The 20,457-nt window shown below is 32.4% G+C and overlaps 3 protein-coding genes across 5 annotated transcripts in view; 2 read left to right on the top strand and 1 right to left on the bottom strand.

Moving 5' to 3' along the window:
* Nucleotides 1-3,526, bottom strand: part of LOC115443929 — a 42,093-nt gene extending 38,567 nt beyond the window's left edge. Inside the window, exon 1 of the mRNA XM_030169537.2 lies at nt 3,329-3,526. The gene's annotated coding sequence lies outside the window, so the exon portion shown is untranslated. The remainder of the gene's footprint in view (nt 1-3,328) is intronic.
* Nucleotides 359-11,353, top strand: LOC115443928. 2 transcript variants are annotated; one of them, XM_030169531.2, is made up of 7 exons: nt 359-479; nt 2,242-2,352; nt 6,376-6,502; nt 8,030-8,173; nt 8,517-10,025; nt 10,105-10,296; nt 11,172-11,353. In XM_030169531.2, the coding sequence occupies exons 2-7, from the start codon at nt 2,245-2,247 to the stop codon at nt 11,315-11,317; spliced, it is 2,226 nt and encodes a 741-aa protein (XP_030025391.1). In that variant the 5' UTR covers nt 359-479; nt 2,242-2,244; the 3' UTR covers nt 11,318-11,353. The 2 variants fall into 2 exon arrangements, with proteins under 2 accessions (XP_030025391.1, XP_030025393.1); XM_030169533.2 differs by lacking the exon at nt 359-479 and having other exon boundaries at nt 2,094-2,352; nt 6,376-6,523.
* Nucleotides 11,354-14,065: 2,712 nt separating this feature from the next.
* On the top strand, nt 14,066-19,692 carry LOC115443932 (monocarboxylate transporter 13). Of its 2 annotated transcripts, XM_037441226.1 has the most exons (7): nt 14,066-14,325; nt 17,040-17,310; nt 17,393-17,662; nt 17,784-18,131; nt 18,220-18,333; nt 18,406-18,597; nt 19,169-19,692. In XM_037441226.1, the coding sequence occupies exons 1-4, from the start codon at nt 14,242-14,244 to the stop codon at nt 17,984-17,986; spliced, it is 828 nt and encodes a 275-aa protein (XP_037297123.1). In that variant the 5' UTR covers nt 14,066-14,241; the 3' UTR covers nt 17,987-18,131; nt 18,220-18,333; nt 18,406-18,597; nt 19,169-19,692. The 2 variants fall into 2 exon arrangements, with proteins under 2 accessions (XP_037297123.1, XP_030025400.2); XM_030169540.2 differs by having other exon boundaries at nt 17,784-18,333.
* The last annotated feature ends 765 nt before the right edge of the window (nt 19,693-20,457 follow it).

Here is a 20,457-nt window from a genome sequence, read left to right as displayed (position 1 = left end):
ATCGGTTAGCGGTCCTATCGCTTACCATCAGGCGAACGGCAAGCTCGTCTTATCATTTAAAGCAATCAAAAAAATATGGAGACAAATATTTGGACTCAGTTTTGCACTAAACTAAAAAATCTTTTAAAAATTGTGTAACTTCGATGCTTGGTTTATACTTATCTGTGCTAAATTTCATTCATATAAGATTCAGCTGTTTAGGTTTCGAAAATCGAAATGTTTTTACGAACTGTCGTATTAATGCTTCTAGGATTTATGTTCTAAACTTGATGAAGAAATCATTTTATTATCTTATCTCCTCATATTACAGTTTGCTTAACTAAATCTCTTCATAAAGTATATTATTTTATGACTAACCATTGCAATAAGTATGCGTTAACCATTGTAAATTCTAAATACATGTTTATTATTATAGATAAGTAGCTATAATAAGTCGCTTGCTTCATTTAACGGAAACTCGCTAGCCGAGCTCGTCCTAGGTGCGTATTGCATTTACAAATAAATTAATTTATAAATACTTAAGTACTTATCTAGTAAAATAACTATATTTCATAAAACTGTGCATCTAAGAATTTAACAAGGAAATAATATTATTATTATTTATGTATATAACGTGTTTGATTTCACTGGAATGCATTTTCGTAAATTTGCATTGCAGAATATTTAATTCAATGATCATGAAATATAAGTGTTATGGTGAAATATGTCTAGTTTACTACATTTTTATATCGGGTAAGATAGTAGATTGTTTGTTTATTTTGTTTATGATGCTATAGAAAATGTTTAAATCATCTTCAATTGAACTACGTAGAAACCTCTTGAGTCGTGTGCATTGAAGTAATTTGAAGTGCCAATTATTGAGAGACATAATACTATACAATATAGGTACATAACTAAGATATTCCATATTCATATTCCAGTCTTTGAATATATTCAAGATCAGATGAAACATCAGATATTGACTATTATAGAAAATACTAAGATTTTTAAACTATTTACTTTTTTTGAACTTATGAAGTTATAAATGTCGCTAAAGAAATATTAATATATTTTTTTTATTACTCAATTGATAAAATTTTTGTACGTGTACGCACGTATCTATACCGTCAGCATAGAACGATGAAAAACTAATTCATTTTAAAGTGACTTTTCAGTTGTCAGTTACTAGTAAAGAGAACCGAAAATTTAATTCTGGTAGTGTTGCTATGCTCAAAGAACAAGCAGCAACTTGCTATCTAGAAAGCAGGCTACTCGATAAATCATTTAATACGGCAAGAAGTCCACATCACTGATAATTTAATAAAGGTTTTGTTGTAGTTAAAAATAAAGATAAACTTTACATTTTCTTTGAAATTTAATTTTCTTAATTCCATTTTTAAAAACATTAGCTACACAAACGTTTACCACAAACAAAGACAGCATCCGGTCCGAATGACGCAACTCTCAAAACCACATGGTTACAATAATTCGTCTTACAATCAAATATTGATTTGTATTATTGACCCCAATAATAACTATACTGCATTTAGTTTATTACACCGCTGCCTACTTAAGATATCACGTGGAACGTGGCTGATAAATACTTAATAGAAGGGCATTGCTTAACTCTTTGATATGTTATCACGATAACACTAGACTCTGCGAAAGTGTATGGCACTACGATTCTTTAATTATAATAATGACTAATTCTAAAATATAGTCTGACTATGATTTAATGGAGTTGAATCATCCAGGTAAATGTATATACAGGGTGATTTGTGGAGAACAATAAACGGAGAGATAGAATATAAAATTAATGTCCCGACTAATCTCTATTTTCATAAATTTATTGTTAATAAATTTCAATTCATGTTCCGCCACTCTAATTTCCATTCAATGACGAAATAAACGTTACAAAGTTGGCACAAATTCCAATAATCCCCTTCAAAGAGTAAAATGGAAAGGATTACTCAATTATAACTCAGAAATTGTCTAAATAGAATTACTTATGTTAAACCTAATATATGAAAGTAGTATAATGATTATAAAATGAGACGGCAACATCCTGTATAATACTCATACAGTACACTCATTCAAGTTAATATCTGTGAACTAGCCGCATTGTTCTATGCACACCGCTTGTCCAGTATTAAAGTATACACTGCGACAAGAATTATCAGTTACATTCGTAACGCAGTCCAAGCTTGTGCCTTCTGATGTTCACGCGTTGTTTGCTTTTTAAACATTTTTTTATGTTTTCAGAACATGGCAAATGCTAAAAAGTTAAAGTCTAAAGTTAAAAATGAAGGGGAATTCATTCCCCCTGACGGTGGTTGGGGGTGGATGATCATATTCGCCGCTGGATTTTCAAATGTAAGTTTCTAGAACTTTTGTTTTTTTAACTTATTGTGAAAATAATTTTTTTTATATTAAATAATGTATTATTATAGTATTCTGCCAGTCTATAAAATCGAACCATATTTTGCCGCACTAAAAACAAAACATTACCTGTCACTAACAATGGCTCTATGTGATTCGATTCTTACCCGATTTACATTTATTTAGTAAAAATTGCAAGTTAAGTTAAAAATTTAAAGTTACAATTTACAATATTATAAGTATATTCATGTAAATTTCCATCATTTGTGTGTGCCATATGTGATGAAGATTTTTTTAAAATTGCCGCCTAGACGGAGCACAAAGCCTATCTCGTGGGCGAAACCGTGAACAAAGCTCTATATTATTATATGCTGCTATATTTTCTCGGGAAACCCTGCGCAATAACCCCTTCTCAGAATAAAATGAGAATAAACTGTAAGGTGCGGAAAAATAAAACTTATGTATAATAGATCTAATACAAATATAAAAAAATCAACCGACGAATTTTGACCACTGGTCGACCACTAGTTTAAATAAATAAGTGAAAAGTGCCAATAAAAACACACACATATCAGGCATTTATCGTCGAAGATGTATGCAGAGGCGCAATCAGGGCACCCACTTTTCGCCAAGTGTGTTCCGTCCCATGATGTGATAGGGGCAAGCCTATCGCAATAAAAGCACCTTGAAAATCGATTTCGTCACTGAGTGGATTAGTACCGTCATTATGACGAAAGTTTTAAGACGCATATTTACACTTTGATAACGTGTGAATTACAAACACTTCAATTTTATTTATTTGTATTGATTTCAATGGAATGTATGCATATTGCATACCTTACATCTAATATTAGTACGTAATAAAGTAGGTAGGTACTATGCAATAATAGATATATACAGACATATAAATATGTATAGTCATACAAAGCAGCTGATAATAAAATTGTTATTGTTTGCAAAATATACTTACTTCGCATTGCATTATTTTTAAAACTCACAATAAACATTGCAAGAAAGTAGTCTCTTTATTCAGTGTAATATTTTTTAACTGAAAACGATTTGAATAACGATTAACTGTAAAATTTTTATACCATAATTTTATGTGTATTTTGTTTTCATATCGTTCGTGGATGTAGCAATTTTCTCTGCTATGGTAGGCTCACATTTTTTTAAGTCTGTCTAATATTATATAGCAACTCTAATATTTTCCTTTTCTACATAAAAGTTTAATACATACTTATTTATATCTCTTGCATTATCTAATATAGACTGTGGATGTAGATAGGGGGTCACCAAGCGCATGTTCAGGTGAAAATTTAATCCAAATCCTTTCTGCACCATGTTTAAAAAAAGGATATGTTGTGACGAACCCACATTGAAGTGATAAATGATAAATATCTCCTGGCACAACTTATACGCAATACGTAAAAATTTATAGCTCATAATTGCACTTTATCATGTGACTATGATTAAAATGAATGCACGTAACAATAATAATATACCTAATGAGTGTATTATCAATGTATCATTTGCAAAACGTAAGCAATAGGCATATTTTTTTTGTAATAAGATTACGTTGTCAAAACATTTTGTTTTATAAGTTACAATAAATTATATTATTCATTTGTTATGTTCTTACGTAATATTACATTAAACCATAAAATATATAAAATCATAATCCGTATTACATTCGTTTGATTACTACAAATTATTTACAGTACACCTAAATAATGAATATAAAAACATGTCCACATACGTATATTGGTTATATAAATTAATACAAATATTTACTTTGTTTCTTACTTGTTACTAATATTATAAATGTGAAAATTTGTAAAAATCTTGATATGTTTGTTAGAAGCAAACGCAGTAACAACTGAACGGATTTGAATGAACTTTTATCCCAGTTATTTGCTCCCATAGGATATAATTGATTTTTAAATCTGATTTTTTGAATAGATGGCGCTGGTGTCGTACAGTGTTTTAAGTACTTTTGTAGAGCGAAATGCTTTATAAAACGGGCGACGCCGCGAGTATCAATTAATAAATAATCACAACCCTTGCCGCTAAATATAGTAAGTTATACCTAATATCTGCGCTTTTTGGAAGATTTTGAATCTATGGAGATTGATTATTTTTCATAACACAGAATTTGTAGATTAATTAATATAACAACCTAAATATTATTTCTACATAATATATTTATTACTAAATAATGTAAATCAGCTACATAAGTCCTTTACACTCAGATAGCTACAGACATGATTTGTCTATAGTTATATTTATGATATACTATAATACGTCGCTGAATACTATATATTATCATTTTATTATTAGTAGAAAAAATGTCTTAAGATTACAACGACGTTTCGATACCGGATATTATAAACAGCTATAATACAGAAAAATATCGGAGCAATTATACGACCTCGTGACCTAATTAGGTAACTGGCTATTACGATGATAACAAAATAAAATAATTGCATACACAACGGATCAAAGGTTAAAGAAACTATTTATTTATTGTGCATACTTCGTTACAATTGCGATATCGTATTTAGTTTGAGCGGTATCGTAAGTGGTAGAAACTCGATGTCACGTGTTTGTAAGGCAGGAGTGGTTTGGCTCAACCGTCGTAGTAACATTATGCCATGGAAAGATCTCTTGAAGTTCAAAATATTCCTACAATTAATGACATTTTTGCAGATTAGGTACATATCCTCCGCAGCTGTATTTTTTTACAAATTTTGCGTGACATCCTTTATACACCCTTTAACGACAGGCCCAGTACGGAAAATTATACCACGTGTTATCCAAACTCGCAATTGACCCTGGGACTACAAGCTCACATTCCGTGTATATACTCACTTGACGTAAGAGGTGATCTTGAAGGCTGTAGACTTTGACGCTGCATTGTCTTAAATAAAAGAAAAGAAGGAACATTTTTACTCAATCCCCATAAAATTCAAACAGGAAATAAAAAAAATCAATGCAATTATTAATGTATATAATAAATTGTTCTAATTCACCGACGGTCTAACTCCGCTTCCACTATACCGATAACACATAATACATAAAACATATCATTATAATGCATGTTGCTATGGCATAAGAGTTTCCTTATGTATTATGGTATTTTCCTTTATCGTTGTACTAGAAATAGATATTGTTTAACCAAATACATTGGTCAGAGGTATTTTTATTTCATTTGTCATACATTTTTTTTTTTTTAATAATAATAATTTATTTATTTAAAAAGTACAGTATTAATACTTAAACTCTAACAGTCTGAGTAGAGCTGTATAAATAATACAATTTTGATAAAATATGGGAGTATCTGTAGCCGAACTAGGAAGAACCTGTATTTCGGTCTACAGCGCTATTCCCCTGGAGATATAATGAATTATCCAATGGTGTTTAATTTAATAGCTATTTTATTTCAATACAGAAACTCAGCTGTGAAACTGCCCTCTGTTTGTGTGTTATGTTAATGTAGGTGTGTGAATGTATGTCAGAGGGTGTGTGAAAAAATTAATGATAAATAATTTATAATAACAATAATAAACATACTCGTAAAAATAAGACTGTACCGATGTTCAAGCTAATAATAAAAATCATAAGTCTCATTTCATAACATATAATATTATTGTATTCCTTCCGTACACTGCTATGCTACAAAAGGGGTCATTTCTTATGGACATTGATTATATAGATTTTATTTTACGAATAAGTATGCTAAATGATAGAAATTAAAATGTCACATTGTTATTACACCATGACAAGACACTTATACAGAAACACTAGGTGTTGCTCGATGCTTCGCATGCGTGAAATGCCTTTCCCATTACGTGAATCCCTTAAACTCTGTAGTCTGTAGCGATCCACAGCGTCATTTATTTAAAGAATCCGATTAAAATATGTCATCATTTCCTTTGGGAGCAAAAGCCTATGTAAGTCATTTTGTCGCCGTCGAAAATATTGATATTACATTTGAATAATTTTTTCTCTCCATTTCAGTTATCAGCGCTGCCAATCCTGCAGCAATTCGGGCTGCTATTCCGCGACAAGTTCGCCCGGCTCGGCATATCCAGCTCTGAGACGACTACCATTATCAACATGAACTCTGCCCTGACCTCTTGCGTCGGTGCGTGACGCGCCTTGCATGGTAACTCTCTGATACCATACCGGCCCCTTCGTATTTAGTTTTCATACAATTCAGCGCGTAAACTTTGAATTAAGTATTTACAAAGATTTTTCAATTACTTATTTGAATTTTTCTAAACCTATGTAATTCGAAACTCAAATGAAATAGGTGCGTTTCATACATAGTGGACAATTGTTTTGTTACGAATGCAAACAAACATATAAAATAGTATAAGATCTATTGAAACAATTCATTCAGTAACCGGATATTCAGCGGACAATATAGAACATGTGACCGTTATCGCAGTTAGTTTATTGTGTTTGTATTTATTTTATAATGAGGACATATTGTCTATGTAAAACTTTGTCACCACTACCTACTGACGCATTGTAGACCCACGACAGACAGGGGAAAACAAATAACTGATACTCGTAGTTACTATTTGCAGTTTTTTTTTTTTTATTACATCTACTCTCCAGTAATGGGTACTTATTGTAATATGCGTAACGTATTTCAAAGATAAAATAAATTAAAAATAATCATTAAGATAAAACTCGTTGTATCTACAGAGCAATATTCTTAAAACAATGGTCAATATCGCCAAATAAAAGCAACTACCTGCTAATTATAATTATCAGAAACTCGTTTATTTATCAGCTAATTATAAACAAGTTTAGACTAAAATATGCCAATCGTTAATTAACCAAAGATTTGGATCGTTCTATTGTTGCTTTGTTGGGGTTTCTTTGAGTCACACACAATGAGTATGGACTAGTACATCCTCTTAGAAGGCACATTTTCTATTACTACTAGCTTTTGCCCACGACTCCGCCTGTGTGAAAAAGATTTTTCGGGATAGTTTTCCGCATTTAGCAATAGTTGTCGGTGATGCTAAGCTCCTACTAATATAGCGTGATGTAATATAGTCTAAACCTTCCTCATTAAATGTTCTATCCAACAAAAAAAAAAAAACATTTCGAACCAGTAGATCCTGAGGTTAGCGCGTTCCAACAAATACTTCTGCTTTATATAACAGTATAGATTTCTCTTTTAAGAAGAAAAAGCACAGCCGTAGAAAATCCAGTGGCTTAGGTTTAATTACAAAGTTTAGCGGTAAGGTAACAAAATTATGAAAGCCGCATATTTTTTTACCCAATCTAAATAATTTTTAAATCTCGCAATTTCGGGCAATATGCTGATGCTGGGACATTGAGATTTTCCGTCCCGCTTCAGTTGCACAGTTGATCATGCTATACTGTATACAGTGTAGCACGATTAACAATAACATACCTTTTGTCTTTGGAGAAGTCCTATGTTCAGATGTGGATATCCTCTGGCTGTTAATGATAATGTGAAACACTTAGAACGAACTTACAGTCAATCTTGTCATTTTCTAAATTTACTCGATATCATATACATCTTGCCGCAATCGCTTTGCTTCTTTCTAACAAATAACCAATTTTGTGATGGCAATGTTTAGTTCTTACCCTACGTGTATCGTACAAGCATGGCCTTGTTTAATTTCAGGTCTGGCGAATGGTCCAGTGTTCAAAACATTTAGCTACAGGCAAGTGTCGTTAACGGGAGCTATAGTAGTTTTCATATCGTTAATGTTGACAACTTTCTCGTACAATTTCATGACCTATCTGATATCTTTCTCAATACTTTACGGTAAGTCGTATTTTGTAAATACAAATGATTACAATATGTTTGTTTAAAATATTTTGAGTTCAATAATTTGACATATTCATTAATTACATGCAGAATGCGTAATTATGATAATATTGATATTATTATTGTTACCCTTATGCTAATATCTTAATTGCAATGATAATTTTCAAGAACGCAGGCAATTCAAAAAATGATCTTATCGTTCATGGATTTTTTCTTGTTGATATTTTTAAAATTTCCAATCTCTGATAAATGCAAATCAATAAAGAAATTATAAAATTCTCGAAATACTTATGACCACTCGGACCATTATAAGAATAATAAATTAATTATCTTATTACAGGTGCTGGTTATGGCATCAGTAGTTCTGCTAATGCTTTGGCGTTGAATACTTACTGGAAGAACAGAAGAAGATTAGCAACTGGTTTATCATGGACGACAACCGGGCTCGGTCCCATCATGTGGCCACATATAATCACAGGCCTTTTTGCACTATTTGGAGAGACAGGTGCAATTCTGATTATAAGTGGAATTTCTCTTCATGCGATAGCGTGTGCATTGTTACTGCAGCCTGTGGAATGGCACTCAAAAACAAATCCAAAAGATGAAGATGTAGAAAAATTATTGAAAAATGGTGGTAAAGAAACTTTGGTAAACGAAAAGAAAGTAGAAAGCGGATACTTCAGCCAAGTATCAAAACTCAAAAATTTAAGCGCTTTTTCAAGTCAATATTTGTATAATGAAGATGACCCTATTAATCCGGGATACGAAATAACGGATCCTGGTGTGCCTATGATGTTACGAGCAAACGATGGCTACTTTAGTCAGTCAAGACAATCTAAAAGTAGAGTATCCTCTAGGGATGGGTCTAATAAGAATTCTCGCTTGAACTCCAAAAAACCATCAATGTCTAATTTATTAGAAAATCGTTCACGCAAATCTTCAACATTATATTTAAACGAATCGAAAAAGAATTCTTCAGCTAATCTTGGAGCACTTGCGCAAGAGAGAGAACCACTCAAACCGAAGCGTAAAACATCGGTCACTCTTGACACACAAATCCCTGAATCCGAAATAGAAGATTGTCCGACTTTGAAAGCTCCGCAGGATTTAAAAGCGGAAGAAAAAGTTGTAGTGGACAGTCTTGATCCAAAAACAGCAAAAGTAATAGCTGATAGAGCTGAAAAGCACTTTGCAGGCAGTAAAAGCCTGAAATCATTTAAAATGGATGGGCAATATGGAGAGAAATATCACAAAGACAATCACAGCAATATATCTTTAAAGAATCAAGAAGAAAATGAAGAGCGAAAGTATTTAAAAGATAACCACAGCAATCAATCATACAGAACTAAACATAGAAGAAAGTCAAACAATTTTAATTATGAAAGTGAGGTGCTAAAGCAAGCATCTTTGAAACTAGAACAGTATTTAAAAGATAATGAAAACAATCAGACTGATAAAGTAAAACTGTTAATACCACAGATAAGTGAGCCAGACAATGAAGTCTTCGACGAAAAAAAAGAGGATGAAGATGACGAAGAAGAACAGCTAACGTTTTATCAAAAACTAGTTCTTTTCTTCGATTTGGATTTACTTAAAGATTTCACATTTATCAATCTAATGTTGGGTATCACCCTGGCTAATTTTAACGAATTGAACTTCTCAATTTTGACACCTTTCATTCTTGGCGATTACGGTAAAACAAAGTCAGAAGTTGCACTGTTTATGTCTTTATTAGCCGGAGTAGATATTTGTGTAAGATTTTGCATACCTTTTGTGGCTGGTAAAATTGGATGGGATAACAACTCGTTCTTTCTATTTGGCGTCATGTCGATGGCTATGGGACGAGTAGGTAAATCTGATTTTCCTTCATTTCGTATTTTAACTACATTATTTACAACGACTTCATATTTTATTTTGTCTATTTTCAGTTCTAGCTTACTGCCAGTCATCGTGGGTAGTAATATTAGTGGCAGTTATGATTGGCTTTGGGAAAGGACTAAGAACTGTATTTATGGCCCTCGTGATCCCAACACATGTGCCCTTGCATAAACTACCAGGGGCAACTGGAATACAACTTATCACAGCCGGAGTAGTGTACTTAAGTTTAGGCCCAGTTGTAGGTGAGTACAATACAAAGTATGATAAACGTTGTAAACAAAGAAGTTGTTTTTGTTGTTCCGAATACTACCAATGAAATCAACAAGTCAATGTATAATACGATAAACAAAGTTGACTGGGGTAAGACCACTGCCTTGCAATTAACCAAGAATGCAACGTACACATAATTCTTTTACATAGCGCGGTACCTGTGATGATAAATTACAATCTGGTGTTCCACTGGCCTATTTGCAACCATTCTATTCTAAGAAGGGGGGTTGTTCGAGTGCTGGTTTGTTAACACTTATGGTAGTTGAATACTTTTTTTAAAATATATTTATCAAAAATGTAGGTCATCCAAAATCTAACGGAAAAAGAATATTCAAAGGTCACGCAATAACACATATTTTACTTAAATCTTTGACGGTAAGGGTAGTTGTCAAGTAACATTATTAGCAAACTGTAATATCACCGAGTGTTACCGGCCATATTGCTGCGTGCGTGAGAAAGATTTAGCGCGATATCTCCTCGACGCCCCCACTTTTGCTCACAACAATATTTCAAATACGAATTACTGCTTTATTTTTAATCAATTTTGATACTGGTTTCACAGAAGAATTTGTTTTCTGCATTATATAAAATAATACCCAAAGTCAAATATAGGAAATTACCCTAATACTGACTATTGACAACTTCCGAGACTCTTACCTATTCGTTACTGTAATAAACGAAAATTATCAGAGCTCTTATTTGATCCATGTAATATTCTGTTTATATGTACTATATTTCGTCAAATTTGGCTATCTTTACAATTTTCTGTTTGAACCTCATTTAAAGGGAATGGAAGACGAAGAACCTATGCTTTTCATTCAAAATCTACAATGTAATGTGTTTGCAGGTTGGATTAAAGACAATGCATCGACGGCTCTAACGTTACATTGTCTAAATATTTTCACATGGCTCACGGCATTATCATGGGGATTAGAGAAATATATAACCTCAAAACGTCAGGCAGCTTCAGAAACGGATATTGTTAAAGCATAATAAAACTGTTACATTATAATATATTTTACGACAAAATTACCTTGTTTTACTTCAATTTAGTAAATATATTTCGCAGCAACTGATGAGTACATGAGTGTCAATGTGTCAGATAGTAACATAAAATAATAATTTTATCACAGAAACATATGGGTACGGTTTCTGTGATTTATTTTTTCGGAAAAGATAGACATACATACATACTTTTTACGAGTATATTCGAGTAAAATTCTTAATATTGATTGACAAATGATGGGAAATTTAAACCTTTAACGTATTAAAATGAGTCCAGATTTTTTTAACTACCATTAAAAGTGACCCTACAGCAATTGATAGTAAGCGGAGTGGGGTCCGTCATAGAGTATCGACTGTCGAGAGATGATAATACCTCGTCGATCGACATCATCATCTCGGCTTCACTGAAACTGGATATTCACAAGTTGATCCCTAAACGCGATATATCTATAATTTAATATATAATATGTCTAAGTGTAGCTATGGTAGGTTTTACACGTTTTTTGTTGAATGGTGGCGTCCGGGCGGATCCAATATCCTACAACCAGTATTATAACTTTCAAATTATATAACGTACCTAGATATGAGCACTAAAATGGGAATTTCCCATTCTTGATAGACGCCAAGGCCATAACTTTGATGTTTTTTCAAAGGTATTTCCAGTAGGAAATCATTTCGGGCATACGGTTTATAATAAATTAACAACTATTGATAATTATTGACCTCACGCTTCTCAATTTTTATCAGCTAACGATAAACTTTGCACTAAGATGGACGTTTTTTTTTTTCATTTATAGGGAAAACGACAGCCAAATAATATATGTAAAGTACGCTATTAATTTGTCTCTCGTGCGAACAAAATCTAACTCAACGGAATCCTTCGTCTTCGTTAGTGATTATTTCGAGTGATCAATCAACAGATAAATCAATCTATTTTGTGGAGCATTCCACACTCAAACAGGTTAAACTCGTGAAGAAAAAGCGACAAAGAGAAGCATAATATATTATCCAGAGTCAGATAAATCCAAAAATTATAGACTGTCCCACGGGACTTCTCTAGTACTGAGAGGGATTAAGCCTTAGTCCACTACTCTGGCGTAGTACAGATTGGTAGACGTCACACACCCTCAAAATTCTTAAAGAGAACTTCTCGGGTATGCAGGGTTCACTGATACACAATATACACATAACTGTGAGAAAAGTCAGTGTTGCGTGCCCTCGGATTTTAAACCTGCAAACAATCGTCTCGGCGCGGCAGTCAGTTCCACTCCCAAATAGGCTATCGCCGCTTCTCCAGATAGGCTATCACTGCTTGATTCTACACTCGTTTCTCCACTTCAATTCAGTATTAATGATTATGAAAAAAAAACAAATAAGTAACTGAATCTGATGTCAGGCGATCCTCATCGTCCATAAAGTTTTAAAATATCATTATGGATCATAGATGCACTGCGAACATTCTGAAAAGGATAAGAGGCACAAAAGAGAGGGGTTGTTTTGCAATCGTACTCACGTGTTGCGTCTTGACTTCAACAATAGACATGCTACATAATATTATGAAGAAAAAAGCATCGCAGTTTCGTGCAGTAAGTACTTTGTCATTCAAAATTCTTATTTATATTCATAGTTTGACTATTATTATTATTGCTTGGTTCACCACGTACTAGGAGACATGGTTGTCCAGTCTTCTAGTTGCATAAAAAAAAAACAAATTAAAGCATTGATTTTTAATAAGGAAACCAGACTGAACTGCATCTCACCTATCTTATTCAACGATTACGTAGGCATACAATAACTGTGTCGTTTGGAATAGTGATATCTTAGTTCGCGAACAGGAAATTTGCCATCTGCGTCGGTGACGATACACATAACAAAAAATACAACATAAGTAATACGTCACACATAAGAAAAATCAATCAGAAAAGAAAACAATACCTACCTACTTTAAATAGATTGCAAACTAAAATAATGAACATTTAATACTTTTGAGAGCTCAAATGATTTTAAAGTCAAATTCCATCTCAAGATTGTTTGAAAATGTCATTCATGTTTTCGTCTCGCACATAAGATTCTTGAAAGGACATACATATCGTTACCGCGTCTAAACAGGCGCCATAGCGCGGTGATTCTCACGTTGACAGTCAAGGCTGTTATGATGCGATAATCTCCTGCCAATTATTCCAACCAATGCCTAATTCCGAACAACTCTCGCCTTCCAACGGACCAGGAACTCGTCTTGTCTTAAGACTTTAGATTTAGAACATATTCCCATCACCACACGTTTCATTCTACGCTGTATTGCTATAACTTGTTACACACACATGCATAGCAGATGCACATTGCACGCAAAAGTCGTTTGAGAAACTAAGGAAGTCCACGATGATGTACGGAGCGTTTAACATAAAAGTGTCAACAATATTAATAACTTTAATGGACTACCAATGTTATTTACCAAATTCTTACATGGCAATAGATATCCAAACTATTTTTAGCTCGCGTTTTAGGTAAACAAAACTTCCCTGGCATAGACAACATAATATATTAAATCCTTAATATCAGTAACAACATTGTGATATTTTCCTTAATATGTTTAACATTAAACTATATTACAATTTCAGTCGCTCCATTATATGACATATAAGTTACTATACAATTATTGTGTGATAATAATGTAAAACAAGTTTTCATCTGTCTCACAATAAAAACAAAGAAAAATCATCAATAACAGTCGCGCGAACTGTGACTCATCGATAGACAAATGGACGTTTAAATAAAACACGTAATTTCCATCATCACTTCACTCGCATTATCTGCTCGTATTTAAGTGTTTGACGGCGATCAGAAACCAAGTATTTTCTCGTGCTAACATTGTGTCGAAGTTTTTTTATTGTGATTTTGTAGTGTTATTTGTAATGAGTGGGGTTGTTGGTCAGAGAAAAATCCCACCTGATGGTGGTTATGGTTGGGTTATTGTGTTTGCTTGTTGTTTAAAAAAGGTAGGAGTGTCAAATTAATAGAACATAACATTATAGGAACATATTTGACTTACATATTTACATATTTAAACGTGCAATTGATTCACATATTTCAATATACAATATTTTATTTTTATTATAATTTACATAAATCAAATCACGATTTGGCATATGGTAGAGACGTTTTAGATAATAGTTTTATCTATAACTTTAGTAGTATTGACTTCGGTGACTGTGTAGTATACAAAACTGATGTCAGTTATTTTGCTGTGCCATTACGAGGTTGAAAATAGGCCCAAAATCCTTATCCTTCTTTCCAAACTTTCATCAAAGTACATCATATTCCTCAGCCGTTGTGGGTGATCATAAACGTGGAGATTTAACTTATAATTCAATGACCTTATTACACAAACATTATGCGATAAACAAATCTGCTGACAAAATAAAACATAGCGCAGATAATCAGGGAATAAGGCTTTGGGATCATGGTGTATTAGTATAGATAATTTAGAGATATTCCGAATTTAAATATGATTAATCGTTATTTCAAACACAAAAACGCACAAAAAGTTACCGGATTTCTTCTTTTAAAAATGGTTCCACCGTTTCATTAGTGATTTTGTGAAATTTGATGATAGATGCTAAGGTTATTAAGAATAATAACTTTCCACCCGAATCCCAACTCTAATTGACTTAATAACTTGTTTTGAGTAAAGTAACAAAATATTAAGTCTTCGTAAAAACATAGTTAACATTCCGCTAAGCGTGATATTGCTATATATTTTTAATCGATTTAAAACAAGCCGTGACTATTTGAAACTCAAGTAATTTTTTCAATTACTTCGTAAATAATAATCTCACAAAAATATTCCTAACTAGATCTTCTATGGAAAGTTTATTTTACTATAAAAATTAACACATGAAATACGTAATAAATATTTAAAAATCTTATCCAATTATATATATTTACATCCTTCATGACATAATCGCAAAATAAATAATATTAACATAGAAACAAAAATATATCTACCTAATAAATAACCTTTTATAAACATAGATTATTTATTTTTTATGAATGACGTCATAAGCACATATTGGCATAATAAAGATGATATTTAATCCACCACAGATTGTAAATATCATTACAATACAGTTATGCAACTTAGTAAAGTAAGTTATAGACGATGACAGCGCAAAAAGTAATAATACTGTTCAATTTATTAATCTGTTTTTCAGAGTACCTATTAGTAGACTCTAATTAGATAATAATTATAACGTGGTCGTGGTTACATATAAGATCGTTTAATTTGTATCCAGGCCATTTTTATCAAAAGTACGTAGGTCAAATCTGGATGTTTCATTATTTATAGTAGTGCTGGGATGTAATAGCGGCTCTTTGTAGCCTTCATGTCACAAATGTCACAGATATCATATTTAAATTTATTCACATACCTAATTGGAATATCCGAATTCAAATGTAACGAATTACTAAACAGAGATATCTGGTTTAATCAAATATACAACTTTAACTTATAAGTCTTAAGGGATACATCGAAACAATTTATAATAAATACATCGAAGGAGCTGACTATAAAAAAAAAGTTGTGAAGGAATCTGAGAATACCCAAATGTTTTAAGGTGTATTAAGCCCTGCTATGTTGCATATAAGATTTTGCTTGTTACCCAAACGATCACTAAACTGTCTCAATTCTATCCAATTTTCCACCTAGGCAAAATATATCTATTTATTATAAAATCGAGCCTAAAACCTGTTATCAGATATGTAACTAGTTATTAGTCAAGAGAGACAACTAATATAATTAAATTAAATGAGAACTTCTTAAATATATACAGAATAAAAGTCCCGGGATAGGAAGAGGCCTATGTTCTTTTCAGGGTGTTAAACTCTATATAGAATCTAATAGAATAGAATCTAAATCTCCATATAGAATTTCATCGAAATCCTTTGGGTGGTTTTGCGTTTATCGCGTTCATACAGGAAGACAGATGCAGCGGAAGACTCTATTTTATAATATATTTTTTAGAACTTTTTAAGTCGAACAATTCTGTCATAAGTCATTGTTGCGTAACTTTAAACGTTTATGCAGCCCGCCGAATGGAAACTTAAAAAAGAAATAAATTTTCTCCGCTTTTGCTACAGTTTCCATTAATGCTCCGCGCCTATTGGTAATAGCGTGATGTTATACAACTTATAGCCTCCCTCAATAAACAGGCTATCCAACCCTAAAAACATTTTTCAATTAGAACCAGTATTTCCTAAGATTAACGCTTTCAAACAAACTAACTCTTCAGCTTTGTATTATCTATTTCAATAGATTTAACCTATAAAGAAACTGAGAACATCCTTCATATTATTATGAAATATAACTTGTAATATTTTTGACTATTGGTATAGTTTAATTTTTACTAGAATTTTTCATTTATTATTATATTTCACATATACATATATTATCACGAACCCGCTGACACACACCACACAAACAGAGGACTTGTACACAGCTTAATTTGTACTCTAATAAAATACTTATTAATTTAAATACCATTTGATAAATATATCTCCTGGGGAATAGCTAATATTGTAGGTCAAGAAAATACATGTTCTTCCTAGTTTGACTACAGACACTCCCATATTTTATATTCCCTCTTTTAAATAAATTAATTAATCATTGTATTATAATTAAATATTTTCATTAGTGTATTTTGTTCTTTTCTAGTTCATCATTATACCAATCATTTTTAATTTTGGAGTGGTACTTCAAGAAAGCTATGATGAGACAAATGTGTCCCCCACTGAAGGCAATCAAGTTATAGTGTGGCGTCACACTATGGAAATGCTGTTATCGTTATTCGGAGGCCCCCTACTTCAAAGTTTCACGTACAGGAAAGTCGCTATGGCTGGATGTCTTCTTGCATCTTTTGCTCTCCTATTAACCGCCACCGCGTCCAACTTTTGGCAATTACTCATTTATTACGGTATTATATTATGTAAGTACCATTATACATTGACCGAAATGTAACCTTATGATTATTGAAATTAAATCTTTTTCAATGTCACATTTAATTTCAGCTATAGGCGAAGCAGCGTCGGTGCCAGCTTTCGATTTGGCGCTGAATTCATTTTTTAAAGAGAAAAGAACAAGAGCTATAGGCATAGTTACATTTTCTGCAGGACTAGGTCCTATAGTAATTCCATTACTTATGAGTAGCCTCTTGTATTCATATGGTTGGCGATACACAGTGTTCACCTTGAGTGCTCTGTCTTTACACTGTTTTTTGGCGTCGTGTTTACTCAGACCAATTAAATGGTATACTAAGGTACAACCAGCATTAGACTCAGGTAAACTTCTTCAGCTTACGTAATAGTGCAAAGTACTTAATTTATAATGATCTATATTTGATTCTAATCGGATGTCTTTATGACTACCAATATCATTGATGGAAAATATTTTAATAAATAGGAAATTCATCGCCAACCCAGAAAAACGCAAATGAAGAGAGGCAAGAATCATTAATATGTCTGAATACAAAATTACTAAAAAGCAATACTGACCCGATCCTAAACAAAGCGACATCATGTCCTAACATTGTGATTATCAAAGCACAAGAAACACCCTTATTAAAACCTCCGAACACAAAAACATCAAGAAGAAGATACGAATAATGTAAAAGAAATTTATGAATTTCAAAAGGAAAGTAATACGAAGAAAATAGCTCATAAGATAATTGAGTTCTTCGATCTGACGCTTTTAAAGGACCCTGTATTCGTCAATATATTGTGCGGTCTGTGTCTAGGGCCGGCTACTGAGGTCAGTTTCACGCTTTTGCTACCAACTATACTTAAAGACATGAGGCAGTTAGAAGCAAGTGACATAACTAAATTGATGTCTATAATAGCGTTTTCAGATGTATTGTTCCGACTACTTGGTCCATTAATCACAGAACCGTGGCACAAGCCGCCAAGAGTCGTTTATATGGTTTCTTTATTCGCCTCCATATTAACACGAATTGGTAAGTTCATCACCCTACTTTCATACTTCAATTTTTATTCGTAGATTCTTATTCTTTATTATCATTTTTTAGGTTTTCTCTTTGCGAAAACTTATAATGAGCTGATATATGTGGCTCTAGCCATGGGCATATCTAAAGGTGTAAGGAGTACATATCTCAAAGTAATATTACCGGACTACGTGCCTCTTAAAAGACTACCTCATGCTTCCGGAATAGTAAAATTCTTCAGAGGAATAACTATTGCCAGTATCGGTTCCATTTCTCGTAAGTATACCTAAACTGATGTATTTATATACATGAAAGTATTAGGAAGATAAAAAATATAATTGGGCAATTTAACTTATTCTACTCATAATTTAATAAGAAAGTTAATAAACATATTTAGATATTAGCGTATTACACTTAAACCGGTGAATGAACTTAGAGGAAATTTGTCACACTGATAGACCAAATGTTATCAAGTATTTTCGGTGATATGGCCCTACTTAATTGCTAACACTGTACTCCCAAATATAGACATAATAACTGTTTAAAACGTTAATTAACATTTCTTTCTCTTATTCCGAATTTTAAATAGTTCAATGTACCTAATACCGTAAAATATTTGACATAGTTCTTTGAGAATTTTAAACAGTTCAATGAAATATCGTAAAATACTACATATATATATAGATACTACAAGTATTTATTTTCTATGCTGAACCCTTCTATAAAAATACACAACTTATTTCTTTAATAAAAAAGAAAAACCGATTTTTCTTAGATCATTTACGTACTTTTCCTATATTCAGATTTTATGACACAACTTCCTGTAAGTATATTATTTTTGTTTCAGTTACTTTACGCGATGCTACACAATCATACCACATACCCATTGTAATTTTAAACATCTTTACAATGGTTACAATCACGATGTGGACAACCGAACTGCTATATTTAAAATTTAAAAGACGTAAAGATGGGACAGCAAATCCTAGTTGATAAATGTAATTCATAAGAACTATATTCAAAATGTAAATATTAATAAATACTGAATCGACCTTGATGAGAAGAGTGCATTAATCGAATTAACTAGACCGAAGAAGTGGATATCCGCTACGACGCGGTGCGCACGAGTACGTTGACCAATGACTTAGCCAATGATGTTAACGTTGCCGTCAAAGGCCGCGACAATAATAACGGGTCACAGAAGTCAGTTCGGACGCGCCTTCCTAATACACGTGAACCGTGATACATTCATTCTATCGAATGTGCGTCTATTATTTTTTTTTAATGATACTCGTATGTGATATTAAGTGTTAAATACAATTTCTAGTGTAAATGTTTTGTGTTAATAGTGAATAAATTTATTAACTTCTACACGTGTAAAATCATTAAGATAAACTCATTTATTATAAACAACGCAATGATCACGCTAATACGTTAAAATGTGAAGCATACGCCTACTATATTTTTGTTAGCAATTAACACAATATTTCATTGACGTAAAAATTTTATCAAGGCACACGAGCTGAAGATTAAATGGAAATTAGACTATATATTCTTCATACTTGCAATATTCTTACATAAGATATTAGACTCAAAAGTGTAAATAGTCGCATTGTTACCATTAATTATGCCTTTTAGTGTGAATATTCGACACTTTTTAGTCATAATTTACCGAAATCGCAAAATTATAATGACAAGGCATAACCGACCGTTAAATTGAATTAATTATGCAATGTCGTGGTGTTCAGCAAATGGATTTTCAGTATCAACATCCACACTTGAAAAAAAAAGTCTGACGCATGGATTTATTTGGCTGCTTTTAGTTTGACAAACGATTCTTAACCCAATTGGACACACCACCAATACATCTATTGTGACGGCTGTGAAAAATACCCATTACTTTAATATAATAGAATAAAATAATTGTAGAACTGATCGTAGAGTCAGCCATTTTGAACTCTTATAGCGTCTTAAACTTAAAACCCATTTTAATTTATAAAATTTACATAATTAACGGCTCAATCTTGGCATTTAAATTTTGCATATTATTTGGAAAATTTTCAGAAATTTAAAGTCTAATGGTGCGTCATACATAGGCCTTTGAGTTATAGTGTCATATAGCGAAATTAGTCCTAC

This window comes from Manduca sexta, chromosome 22, assembly GCF_014839805.1.
Source record: "Manduca sexta isolate Smith_Timp_Sample1 chromosome 22, JHU_Msex_v1.0, whole genome shotgun sequence".
Lineage (NCBI taxonomy): Eukaryota > Metazoa > Arthropoda > Insecta > Lepidoptera > Sphingidae > Manduca > Manduca sexta.
Note: the sequence above shows the minus strand (reverse complement) of the source record. Positions and strands in the feature narration are given on the sequence as shown.

Coding starts and splice junctions, on each gene's coding strand:
- LOC115443928 (XM_030169531.2), top strand. CDS start 2,245: ATGGCAAATGCTAAAAAGTTAAAGTCTAAAGTTAAAAATGAAGGGGAA. Junction 10,026..10,104: donor GATGGCTATGGGACGAGTAG/GTAAATCTGATT, acceptor GTCTATTTTCAG/TTCTAGCTTACTGCCAGTCA. Junction 10,297..11,171: donor AAGTTTAGGCCCAGTTGTAG/GTGAGTACAATA, acceptor ATGTGTTTGCAG/GTTGGATTAAAGACAATGCA.
- LOC115443932 (XM_037441226.1), top strand. CDS start 14,242: ATGAGTGGGGTTGTTGGTCAGAGAAAAATCCCACCTGATGGTGGTTAT. Junction 17,311..17,392: donor TTATTACGGTATTATATTAT/GTAAGTACCATT, acceptor ATTTAATTTCAG/CTATAGGCGAAGCAGCGTCG. Junction 17,663..17,783: donor ACAACCAGCATTAGACTCAG/GTAAACTTCTTC, acceptor TTTAATAAATAG/GAAATTCATCGCCAACCCAG.